This window comes from Carcharodon carcharias, chromosome 7 (genome assembly GCF_017639515.1).
Source record: "Carcharodon carcharias isolate sCarCar2 chromosome 7, sCarCar2.pri, whole genome shotgun sequence".
Taxonomy (NCBI): Eukaryota; Metazoa; Chordata; class Chondrichthyes; order Lamniformes; family Lamnidae; genus Carcharodon; species Carcharodon carcharias.
Window position 1 is genome coordinate 7,325,929 of NC_054473.1, and position 13,311 is coordinate 7,339,239.

The window sequence follows — 13,311 nt, forward strand, 5'->3', positions numbered from 1 at the left end:
CCCCCCACCCCACCCTTATCCCCTCCCCCCACCCCACCCTTACCCCCCTCACCCCCACCCTTATCCCCTCCCCCCACCCCACCCTTACCCCCCTCACCCCCACCCTTACTCCCCCCACCCCCTCCCCCCACCCCACCCTTACCCCCCTCACCCCCACCCTTACCCCCCTCACCCCATCTCACCCTTACCTCCCCTCCCCCCCACCCCACCCCCAGGAATACCTCCCCCCACCCCACCTCACCCTTACCCCCTCACCCCCCTCCCCCCCACCCCCAGGAATACCTCACCCCCCCTCCCCTCACTAGCCCTCCCCCCCCCACCCTACCCCCGCCCCAGGAATACCTCACCCCCCCCCACCCTACCCCCTCCCGCTCCCCAGGAATACCTCACCCTCACCCTCATCCCCCTCTTACCCCCCCCACCTCATCCCCCCTACCCCCTCCCCCAGGAATGCCTCTCCCCCACCCTCACCCCCTCCCCACACCTCACCCTTACACACCCCACCCCCTCCCCCAGGAATACCTCACCCCCCTCACCTCACCTCCCACCCCCTCCCCCCCCCCCACTCCACTCACCCCCCCACCCCACCCCTTACCCACCCCCTCCCCCAGGAATGCCTCTCCCCCACCCTCAACCCCTCCCCCCAGCTCACCGCCCCCCCCCCCCCTTACCCACCTCACCCCCACCCCCCCTGTGCACCACAGTCACCTTTCCTCCCTCGGCCACTGCCTCCCGCTCTCCAGGTTATCCCACGCGGGTTTCGAGTGAAATTCCACCCTCCGTCTTTCGAAAACCCGCCCGGGGGATCACAGGGATCTCCGAGGCAAGCGGCTCCCCTCGGAATTGCTGCTCCCCTGCCACCTCCCACCGCCCCCCCCCTGAAGAGTCCGCTTCTACCTACTACCCAAAATCCATAAACAGGACCATCCCGATAGACCCATCGTTTTGGCATGCTCCAGCCCCAATGAACTTACTTCTTCCTATTTCGACTCTATTTCTTCTCCTCTTGTCCAGTCTCTTCCCACCTACATACATTAAACATTATATTGACTCCACTTCTCTCCGTGGATGCTGCCATTAGGTGCTGAGTATTTCCAGCCATTTTCTGTTCTTGTTTGAGATTCCCAGCGCCTGCAGTATCCCGCTCTTTGATTAATGTGACAAAGGTTTTCTGGCGATGTTATTTGAGGTGAGGGGGAAGCCTGCTGTTGGGTCTCATCCTGTTCTGTTCTAGTGGGTAGTGGATTCTTATGGAACTTGAAACCCACCCCCCAGCGCCTGGGGATAGGATTCCCTCTCAACACCAGTCCTACCAGGCATCACTGGGCCTCACTATAACAATGGCTACCATTTTTATAATTTACATTCTTACTTACCGACAAGAGTATCAGCTTTGAACCACTAACCCGAACCCGTTCATGCTTTACCCATATCCCCCAACCCCATTTACCCACTTTGTCCCCATATCCCTCTAACTCCACCCACCCTCCCTCTCACCCCGGCCCCCTCTCCTGACCACGCTGCCCACTCCAGTAACTTTGCCTGGAACTTGATTCCTCTTTGAGTAAAAAAGTTCCCCCTGAATTCCCTACTTATCCCCAATTTTCCTCACTTTTTAACCTCCGGCTACTGGGTTTGAACCTGTCAGCACAGGGACAGTTTTTCCAGTGGATTATTGTCCTGGGTCACTGGACCTTGGCATCATACTGGCCTCCGCATGGCAATCTACCCCACAGAATCGGCAGAGCCAGCGTGAGCGGTTGAATGGATTTTAAATGTTGGTGTCATCCAAAGCCGTAGAATAATAGATTGGTTACAGCACAGGAGGCCACTCAGCCCATTGTGTCCATGCCAGCTCTCTGGAAGAGCAATTCACCGAGCCCCACCCCTTCGCCTTCTCCCTGTAACCATGCACATTTTTTCTCTTCAGATAATAATCCAATTCCCCCTTGAAAGCCTCAGTTGAACCTCCCTCCGCCACACTCTCAGGCAGCGCATTCCAGATCCTAACCACTCGCTGAGTAAAAGATTTTCCAAGTCATCGTTACCTCGTTTGTCCGTCACCTTCAATGGTTTCCTTGGGTTCTCAGCTGTTCCGCCAGTGGGATCAGTTTCTCCCTATCTACTCTGTCCTGACCCCTCATGATTTTGAACACCCCCATCAAATCTCCCTTCAACCTTCTCCTCTCCAAAGAAGACAGCCCCAGCTTCTCCGATCAATCCACATAGCTGTTACCCTTCATCTCTGGAGCCATTAATAACCTTTTCTGCACCCTCTCTAACGTTGATGCTTATTTTGTTTTTTTTAACCATGAACTTTTACCCTGGGTCAAGACTCGATTCACCAGAGTCAGGCCAGACTCATCCCCAAATCGAAATTTCCAACATTGCGCTGTTCAGGAAAACCCTTTGATCTCTGAGGCAAACAGGCACTAATCAGCGTGGTTTAAAAACTTTATCAAATTGGGAATTATCCCATTTACGCAGCAACTGGAAGAGTATACACTCATGAAACTGGTTCAGTAGAATCTTTGAAAGTTATTTCCAGTGATTTTAAATTGGGTTTCTCTCAGTCTCAGGACCAGACACCTGATTACAAATACTTACTTTTGATTCTAACCCGTTTTCAACTGAATTTAATAAAACTGCCCCAAGCTCCCACTCTTAAATATATTAGGGAATACGTCTTGCTGGACAGAAGAAAAAAACGTTTTATCTATTCTGCTGGCTCATGATTATATGAATATTATTTTATTTTTTAATTCACTCACGGGATGTGGGTGTCGCTGGCCAGGCCCAGCATTTATTGCCCATCCCTAATTGGCCCTTGAGAAGGTGGTGGTGAGCTGCCTCCTTGAACCGCTGCAGCCCGTGTGATGTAGGTACACCCACTGTGCTGTTAGTTGGGGGGGGGAGTTCCAGCCCCAACTAACCGAGCTCAAGAACGTAGTGGCTGTTCAGTTCCTGATTGTGTCCAAGGTCAAAACTCTACCCCTGAAAACATTTGTTGCATTTCCCATTTTGTTTTCTGGAAGTTTCCTTCTATTAAAAGCGCATTACGCGAGAATGGGAATATGTAAAACATTCAGCATGGTCAACGAGGTTAGAAGAGGTTTCTGTTGTGACTCTTGTCAGCTTGTAAAGCGATAAAGCTTTAATAAAAGCCATGTCAGTTCTGTCTCCCTCCCTCCGTCTCACTATTCCTATCTATCTTTCTATGTCTCTCTCTATCTCCCTTCTTTTCTCTCTCCCTATCTCCCTGCCTCTCAGTTCTCTCCCACTTTCTCTGATTCAATCTCTCTTTCTCTCCATCTTGCTTCCTGTCTCTCCCTCTGTGCCTTCTCCTGCCTCTCCTCCTCGCCATCTCTTCCTGAGTCAGTCTGTCTTTTGTTCTCTTTCCCCCACTCTCTCTCTCTCTCTCTTTGCCTCTGTCCCCCTCTCTCTCTCTGCCTCTGTCCCCCTCTCTCTCTCTGCCTCTTCCCCCTTGTTTTTCTGTTTTAAAGGCACTGTGAAGGCAGTGTATGGAGGGTCAGTTTTAACCATCGGGAAACTGTCAAGATGGGGAGCAACACCAGTTTTACACCCACCCTGATCTACTCTCCATTGGAGAATAATATTGGACTGGATGTAAAATTAGTGTTCTACCTGATCCTCTGAATCTTTGCATATTGGAATCTAGTTTAACACAGACTCTTGCAGGCTCAGGAGCTGTATGAACAATCTGTAAATGTAGAAAAAAAAGCATTTGAAATAGCTTAACATTTATTTTACTAAATTCTCAGCTGGATGGAGACTGGGTGGTATCTGAGGCCTGGCTTATTAGGCCTAGGATGTTATTGCTTATCTTTAAGGCCTAGTTTATCAGGTCCCGTTGGTTATTAGCTTGTGTTTGTCAGACATTACTCATGTGAAGCAATGTGAGATCCCCTTAAGAAACAGCTCAACTTAAAGGACAGTTAGTCTATCCCACCCTATGTCATTAGAATGGTGGACAGAATTCCTTAGGAATATGGTGAGGTGTTCATTACCAATCACCTGCGTTGCGACTTCAGAAGAACATAGAAATCTCTGGATGAAGAAAGACCAAAGTCTGCCTCGTTCATCTATCATCCTGGGAGTCACATGATACAACATTAATGGGGTTATTGACCAATCACAGTGATCAATCTCAATCAATGAGTTTACGACAGACCCAGACCTGAGGTGATAAAACCCTGCAGTGGTGGGGAGTTTTGGAAACCATAGGTCTAAAGTCATCTCTTCCTTGCAAACCCTGTGTTGCGTGAGTGGAGCATAAATGCCAGCATGGATCTATTGGGCCAAATGGCCTGTTTCTGTGCTATAAATGCTTGGTAATGTTACACATACTCCAGGTCTCTTATCAAATTATTCAGGACATTTCAAACCTTTTGTGCTTCTCACGTACATTGTGACTAACAGTTTGTTTTCCTCTCGGTGTCTCCAGCACTGGGCAGTATTCCAGACCATTACGGAGGTGTTCATCCTGGTTCCTGCACTGGTTGGCCTCAAAGGCAACCTGGAAATGACCCTTGCCTCCAGACTGTCAACAGCGGTGAGTACCGGCCACTTGGTTCCACACTGAGGTCATTTTGAGTTTGATGTGTCCTCGTGATGATATAAGGGTGCTTTAGAAGACATGGGGATGTGGCAAAACGAGTGGATTCTGTCATGTGTCAATGTCACAAACACGCCAACTATCCACATTGGAGAGTGTTGCCAGTTGGTCACTGGTTTGGTGTTGGCCAATTCTGGTTCTGATGGAGTTCAGCAGATTTCATTGCATGAATTCCTGATCCTCCCCATGCTCCAGCCATTGGCTTCCCGAGACACAAGAAATAGGAGAGGGGAGTAGACCATTCGGCCCCTCACGCCTGCTCCACCATTCAATAAGATCACGACTGAGCTTCTACCTTAACCCCACTTTCTCGCTCGCTCCCATATCCCTTGATTCCCTGAGTAACCAAAAATCTATCTCAGCCTTAAATACACCCAACAATGGAGCATCCATTATCGAAAACTCTCAACCCGGTGAGTGAAGAAGTTTCTCCTCATCTCAATCCTAGATGATTGGCCCCTTTTCCTGAGAGTGTGCCCCCAAGTTCTAGATTCCCCAGCCTGGGGAAACAACCTCTCAGTATCTACCTTATCCCTTCAGATTCTTGAATGTTTCAATGAGATCGCCTTTCATTCTCCTAAACTCCAGAGAATATAGACCCAACCTACTCAGCCTCTCATCATAGGACAACCCCTTTATCCCAGGGACTAACCTAGTGAACCTTCGCTGTACCACCTCCAATGCAAGTATATCCTTCCTTAAATATGGACCAAAATTGCACACAGTATTCCAGATGTGGTCTCACCAAAATCCTGTACAACTGTAGCATGACTTCTTTATTCCTGTACTCCAATCCCCTTGTAATAAAGGCCAACATGCTATTTGCCTTCCTAATTAATTGCTGCACCTTCATAATAACTGTGTGTTCCTGGTTGAGTACACTCTAATCCCTCTGAACGTCAATACTTCGAAATCAATCTTCATGAGGCCCCACCCTCTCAGCCCAAACCTTTCATGACCTGATTGGATGATTCTTGACGGCCACTCAATTGTTTCTCCCATCTTCAGTATTTCTATATCGAATAAATTAAAATGTTCAAAGAAAATGAAAAAATAACAGACAGGGCAAGAAATAGGAGCCCGGGTTGACCATTTGGCCCCTCAAGCCTGTTCTGACATTCAATAAGAACATGACTAATCCTCGATGTCAACTCTGCTCGGACCTGCCTTGTGCCCCATATCCTTCGATTCTTCTGGGTTTCCATCTGTCCTGCTTCGCTGTGAGCTCAGGCCAATCAAAACATTGGCTCAGCAGCGAATCTGTTTTGACAAATGGAAAAAATTGTTGACTTTGCTCAATTGCTAACTTTAACTGGTTATAGTAAGTTATCCTTTGTGATCTCTTTTGTCAATGTCTTGACATTTATTTGGACAAGATTAAGAGGTGTGAAGTTTTTGAAACCTCTGTTATCGATCCCTCAGTGGTCTGTCTGATTGACATTTTCACAGGGTTGTAGGAACAGCCATTTTTCTTCAAAGAACATTTTTGATTTTTTTTCTCCCAGCAGTTCCACACTTGCCATTGTTGCTATGTGGTTCATTAGTTAGACATTGTGCATCCTGGGTGAAGGGGCATGAGTTAGCATTGAGTTGGCATAGAAGGTATGAGGAGTCATAGGGAGTGGGTGGGGTGTGAGGTGATGTGAAGGGATGAGGGCAAGAGAGCCTAACTGCTTTTATTACAACCACGTCCCAGAGAACCCAAAATGAGCCTCCTAAGTAGCCCTGTGACCACCCAGGATCAGCATCCGCTTCCAGGGTCAGTGGACCAAACTCCATCCCATATCTGCCCCCATGACCACCACACCGCCCCCCCACCCCCCCTCCCCCCCCCCCCCTCCCCCCCCCCGCCCCCCCACCACATCCCGAGCGAAAACTGTGTCTGACCGGTCGCATTAAACTGAGGGGGTCTGCCAGGATGGGAAATTTCCCAACAAATTACTCACTTCAGTGTGAAAATCTGGCCCCAAGTGTTCAAAAATCCAACCATCCCAGCATTTAATACATTAAAAACTGAGCCTCCAAGCTCTCTGGAGTAGAGAATTCCAAAGATCCATAACCATCTAAGTGAAAGTGAAGAAACTTCTCTTCATCTCAGTCTTAAATAGCCGACCCTTTAACCTGAAACTGTGACCACCATTTCTAGACTCTGCAGCCAGGGGGAAACTGCCTCTTGGTTCTACCCGGTCGTGATTGTCCAAGAAATTCTAAATTTAAAAGGATCATCTCTCATTCTTTTAAACTCCAGAGACTATAGACCCATTTTACTCAATCTCTCCTCACAGGAAAATCCTCTTATAAATTCAGCGAATCTTAGTTGCACCCAGTGCGGTTAGACAGTATTCCTGATGTGGTCTTACCAAAGCATGTATAACTGTAGTATGACACTTACACTCCACCCACTTCCAATAAAAGCCAACATACCACTTTCTTTCTAATTGCTTGATGTTTGGTTTTGGATTGAAGGCAGTGCAGACTGCACAGTTCCCCCTCTGTTCAGTAAATTATCTCCACAGCTGTGGATAAGTTGCTGGAGGTGAGGTGTAGTATTGCACTGAGACCAGAGAGCTTCGGTACACAGATGACACTTGGGTGTGCACTCACTCAGACTCTGAGCTCCAGGTCATTGCCAATTCTTTCTCTGAAGCACATGAGAAAATGGGCCTTTCACAGAACGCTCGGAAAACTAAGGTCCTCTTCCCACCAGCTACCACTGCAAAACACCTCCCCCTGCCATCAATTCAGATCAACAGTGAGATCCTGGAAAACATGGACTATTTTCTGTATCTTGGAAGCCTCCTGTGGACTAAATTCATCATCGCCTCCAATGTGCCAGCTCAGCGTTCAGCAAACTGTGGAAAAGAGTATTTGAGGACCAGGGTCTCAAAACTGAGACTAAGGTTATGGTTTACCGAGCAGCAGTGATCCCCACACTCCAATTTGCTTCAGAGACTTGGACAACCTACAGTAGGAACCTCAAAGCACCGGAGAGGTCCCACCAGCAAGGTCCAGGGCAAAGAAAAGCAGTCCAACAACAGCGTCCTCTCCCAAGCTAACATGCCCAGCATCAAGGTGCTAATCGCTCAAAACCAGCTCCGCTGGGCAGGACATGTCATTAGTATGTCTGACACCCAGGCTCCCGAGTCAAAGATTCGACTCGGAACTGGGTCACGGCAGGAGACACCCAGGAGGACAGCGGAAATGCTTCAGGGATGTCCTCAAAGCCTCCCTGAAGAGATCAAACATCCCTGCCAACTCATGGGAGACCCTGGCTTGTGACCAACCAAAATGGAGAAGGTTCATTCGGGAAGGCACTGCACACGCCCAGAGACTTCATCGGGAACACACAGAGACAAAGACGATGGGGGGAGGTGTTTTGCTGTGGGAGCTGGTGGGAAGAGGACCTTTGTTTTCCAGGTGTTTAGTGAAAGGCCAATTTTTTCATGTCCTTCAGTGAAAGAGTTGACAGTCGCTCGGAGCTCAGTATCTGAGTGAACACGCACACAAGTGTCATCTGTGTACTGAAGCTCTATGACCCCAGTGCAGCACCCAAACCTCCAAACACCTCATCTGCCCAACCCTTCAAGCACTGCCTGCCCAACATGTGGTAGAGTCTGGAGCAGAGTCTGCGCATTCATCTCAGAGCCCATGGAACCGGAGTGGGAGCCAGCCAGCCTCGATCCCGAGGGACTGGCTGTGCTGACATATTAACTTCCTGTGATTCATGGTACAAGGACACCCAGGTTCCTCTGAACACCAACATTTCCCAGAATCTCTCACCTTTTAAAAATGATTCTGCTCCTTCTATTCTTCCTCTCAAAGGGAGATTTGACATTTCCCCATGTCCACCTCGTACCCCGCTCGCTCAAGCTGTCTAGATCTCTTTGTGTTCTGCTCGCCGTTTGCATTCCCACCAGCTTTGTATCATCAGCAAATTTCGACACATTATTCTCTCTCCCCTCGTTGAAGTCATGGATATAATATTGTTTGAATGCCCCTGGAATATTTGTTGACAGTCAGTGTCCTAGAGATTACTCTTTAATTCCTGTAGACTCTTGGACGGTTGGTAATTGGTCTATCCTGTTGAATCCAATTCTCTTCAGCCTGATCCTGCCGAACATTTGAAACCGACCCCAGGGATTTACTGGATGTAATAACCCAAAGAGGGAGAGTTCAAATCCTGCTACAGCAGTTTCACAATTTGAAAGTGATCGTGACACTGTCAGCTTGTCAGTGATGTCCCTATAGGGAAGGAAAGCTGAGGTCCTTACCCAGTCTGGGCCTTTCTGTAACTCCAGACCCCGCACCAACATGGTTGCCTATTAACTCCCATTTAAAGATCTCTCCTTGACATTCAATGGCATCACCATCGCTGAATCCCCCACTATCAACATCCTGGTGGTTACCATTGACCAGAAACTGAATGAACCAGCCGTATAAATACTGTGACTACAAGTGCAGGTCAGAGGCTCGGAATTCTGTGGTGAGTAACTCACCTCCTGACTCCCCAAAGCCTGTCCACCATCTACAAGGCACAAGTCAGGAGTGTGATGGAATACTCCCCACTTGCCTGGATGAGTGCAGCTCCCACAACACTCAAGAAGCTCAACACCATCCAGGGCAAAGCAGCCCCACTTGATTGGCACCACATCCACAAACATTCACTCCCTCCATCACCGACACACAGTAGCAGCAGTGTGTACCATCTACAAGATGCACTGCAGGAATTCACCAAGGCTCCTTAGACAGCACCTTCCAAACCTACGACCACTACCATCTAGAAGGACAAAGGCAGCAGATAGATGGGAACACCACCACCTGCAAGTTCCCTAAACCTTAAATCTGTGCCCCCCTAGTCCTTGTACCACCAGCTAATGAGAACAGATTTTCCTTGTCTACCTTATCTAAACCTGTCATCATCTTGTCCACCTCTATCAAATCTCCCCTCAATCTCCTTCACTCCAAGGAGAACAACCCCAGCTTCTCCAACCGAACCTTGTAACTAAAATCCCTCATCCCTGGAACCATTCTGGTAAACCTCCTCCACACCCTCTCAAGGACCCTCACATCCTTCCTAAAGGGTGGTGACCAGAACTAGACACAATACTCTAGTTGGGGCCTAACCAGAGCTTTATAAAGGTACAGCATCACTTCCCTGCTTTTGGACTCAATGCCTCAATTTATGAAACCCAAGATCTCATATCAGACGGATCTGGGTGTCCTAGTGCATGAATCACAAAAGGTTAGTTTGCAGGTACAGGAGGTAATTAGGAAAGCTAATAAAATGTTATCATTTATTGCCAGGGGAATTGATTACAAAAGTAGGGAGGTTATGCTTCAGTTGTACAGGTCACTCGTGAGACCACATCTGGAGTACAGTGTACAGTACTGGTCACCTTATTTAAGGAAAGATATAAATGCATTAGAAGCAGTTCAGAGATTTACTAGGCTAATGCCAGCAATGGGCGGATTGTCTTATGAGAAAAGGTTGGACAGGTTAGGCTTGTATCCACTGGAGTTTAGAAGATTAAGAGGCGACTTAATTGAAACCTTTAAGATCCTGAGGGGTCTTGACAGGGTAGATGTGGAGAGGATGTTTCCTCTTGTGGAAGAGTCTAGAACTAGGGGTCACTTTAAAAATAAGGGGCCACACATTTAAGACAGAGATGAGGAGAAATGTTTTCTCTGAGGGTGGTGAGTCTTTGGAACTCTCTTCCTCAAAAGACAATGGAAGCAGACTCTTTATATACTTTTACAGCAGGGCTAGGTAGATTCTTGACCAACAAAGGGGTGAAAGGTTATCGGGGGTAGGCAGGAATGTGGGGTTGAGGTTACAATCGGTTCAGCCATGATCTTATTGAATGGTGGAGCAGGCTTGAGGGGCTGAGTGGCCTACTCCTGCTCCTAATTTGTATGTTCGTAACCACTCTCTCAATATGTCCTGCCACCTTCAAAGATCGATGCACATGAACCCCCAGGTCCCTCCGTTGCAAACTCTTTAGAACTGTGTCATTAAGTCTATATTGCCTCTCCCCATCCCTTCTGCCAAAATACATCACCACAGATTTCTCTGAATTCAATTCCATCTGCCCATTCTGTCAGCCTATGTCCTGTCACAGGCTATTTATATAATCCTCACAGTTTGCCACTGCTCCAAGTTTGGTATCATTAGCAAGGTGTGACATTTTATGCTGTATTCCAATATCCAAATCATTTATATGTATATATAATCTATATATTTATATACACCGATAAAATAGCAATGCAAACAGTGATGCTTGGGGAACACTATTGTCTACCATCCTCCTGTCTGAAAAACAATTTACCACCACTCATTGTTTTTTTACCTTGAGTCAAATTTTATCCAGGTTGACATTGACTCTCCTATTCCATGAGCCTTGATTTTGTTAACCAAGTTTCTATATGGTAGTTTGTCAAATATTTTCTTAAAATCTCATAGACAACATCCACCACATTCTCTTCATCAACCTTCTCTGTTACTTCATCAAAAAATTCATTCTGATTAGTCGGGCACGATCTGCCTTTTACAAATCCGAGCTGATTCTCCTTAATTAATTCAAAACTCTCCAAGCGTCCGTTGATTTTCTTTTCCCTGATTATTGTTTCTAGAACCTTACCCACCACTGATGTTAAACTGACCAGCCTGTAGTCACTAGACGGTGTCAAGCTCCTTGAGTGTTGTGGGAGCTGCACTCATCCAGGCAATAAAATTACACCCTTTCTTCAATAAGGGTGTCACCTTTGTCATTCTCCAACTCTCTGGCACCTCCCCTGTATCTAGGGAAGGTTGGAAGATTATGACAAGCCCTTCTGCTATCTCCACCCCCACTTCCCTTAACAATCTGAGATGCAAGCCGCCTGGACCAAGTGACTTATCGACTCTAAGCATAGCCAGCCTTTCCAGTATATCCCGCCTGTCAACTTTCACCCCATCCATCACTTCTACCGATGTTTTGTCAGCCTTCTCGTCCTTATAAACATCGATACAAAGAACTCATTAAGTTCTCTAGCCTTGTCCTGTTCCTCCAAGCATAAATCACACACTTTGTCTCCGCTTCTCTTACTATCCACTTGCTATTTACATGTCGATGGAAGATTTTTGGGTTCCCTTTTATGTTGACTGCCATTCTGTTCTCATATTCTCTCTTTGCCTGTCCTATTCTCCTTCTCATTTCCCTCTCAACCTATTGGAGGATAGGACTTGAGTTCAGGAGTGAAGATCTCTTGCTGCAATTGCATGGAGCCTTGGTGAGACTGCACCCAGGGTATTGTGTCCAGTTTTGGTCTCTGTACCTAAGGAAGGATATACTTGCCATAGAGGGAGTGCAGCGAAGGTTCACCAGACTGATCCTGGTAATATTCCTGCACACGCACCATTGCTTTCTCTGATCTTTCTGAGGGTGTGTGGCTTGACTGCACTTGTTGGGATCATTCAGTAGAACAATGGACAACAGGGTTTGTTTTGCTCATGACGCCTTCTCACCTCAGAATCTTGCATTGAACGTTACAGCACAGAAACAGGCCATTCAGCCCATCAAGTCCATGCTGCACATGAACATCCTCCCACCCCCTCTTTTTCTCACCCTATCAGCGGTCTATTCCTTTCTCAAGGGGATCTGGGTGTCCTTGTACACCAGTCAGTGAAAGTAAACAGGCAGGTACAACCAGCAATATGGAAGGCAAATGGTATGTTGGCCTTCATTGCAAGAGGATTTGAGTTCAGACATCAGGATGTCTTACTGCTGTTATACAGGACCTGGAGTATTGAGTGCAGTTTTGGTCTTCCTACCTAAGAAAGGATATACTTGCCATAGAGGGAGAGCAGCGAAGGTTCACTAGGTTGATATCAGGGATGGCAGGACTGTCGTATGAGGAGAGATTGGTTTGACTGGGCCTGTATTCACTAGAGTTTAGAAGAATGAGAGGTGATCACTTGAAACTTTCAAAATTCTTAAAGGGTGTGACAAGGTAGATGCAGGAAGGATGTTTCCCTTGGCCAGGGGGGTCTAGAACCAGGGGACACAGTCTCAGGATAAGGGACAGGCCATTTAGGACTGAGATGAGGAGGCATTTCTTCGCTCAGAGGGTGGTGAACCTTTGGAATTCTCTGCCACAGAGGACTGTGGAGGCTCAGTCATTGAGTATAATTAAGACAGCGATCGATAGATTTCTAGATGCTAAAGACATCAAGGGATATAGAGATAGTGGATGAGAATGGTGTTGGGATAGAGGATCAGCCATGATCTAGTTGAATGGTAGAGCAGGCTCAAGGGGCTGAATGGCCTATTTGTGTTCCTATTGTATTTGACCTGGTTTACACGCGAAGAATTCACCAAACATGCACCACACGCCATCTCTTTGTTTCGTCAGAATCTCTATCTCGCTCACCACCCACGGCTTTGGTTCCCCTACCTCTCGCCCTTTTTGGAATGTACGTAGCCTGCAGCTGAAACATTTCTTCCTTGAAGATCATCCATGGTTCTGTTCCAGGTTTCTCTGTCAACTTTTGGTTCCGTTTTACTCTGGCTAGATCCCCACTGGTCACATTGAAATGACCTTTCTCCCAATTTAGACATTCCAATTGAGATTGTTTCTTGCTCTTCTCCATGACTGACCTAAACCAGTGCGGTGTGCAGAATTGGACACAATACTCC

At 47.3% G+C, this 13,311-nt stretch overlaps 1 protein-coding gene across 15 annotated transcripts in view; it reads left to right on the plus strand.

The window, feature by feature from the left end:
* LOC121280288 (solute carrier family 41 member 1) overlaps positions 1-13,311 on the plus strand; it is a 53,713-nt gene that overhangs the window by 16,824 nt on the left and 23,578 nt on the right. For 11 of the 15 annotated variants that reach the window (XM_041192116.1, XM_041192114.1, XM_041192115.1 and 8 more), the window contains one exon: positions 4,466-4,573. In XM_041192116.1, coding sequence (XP_041048050.1) covers positions 4,466-4,573 — 108 coding nt within the window. Of the gene's footprint in view, positions 1-733; positions 1,190-1,765; positions 1,778-3,018; positions 3,103-4,329; positions 4,353-4,465; positions 4,574-13,311 lie in introns of those variants that run through there. The other 4 variants (XM_041192122.1, XM_041192128.1, XM_041192120.1 and 1 more) reach the window with 4 other exon arrangements.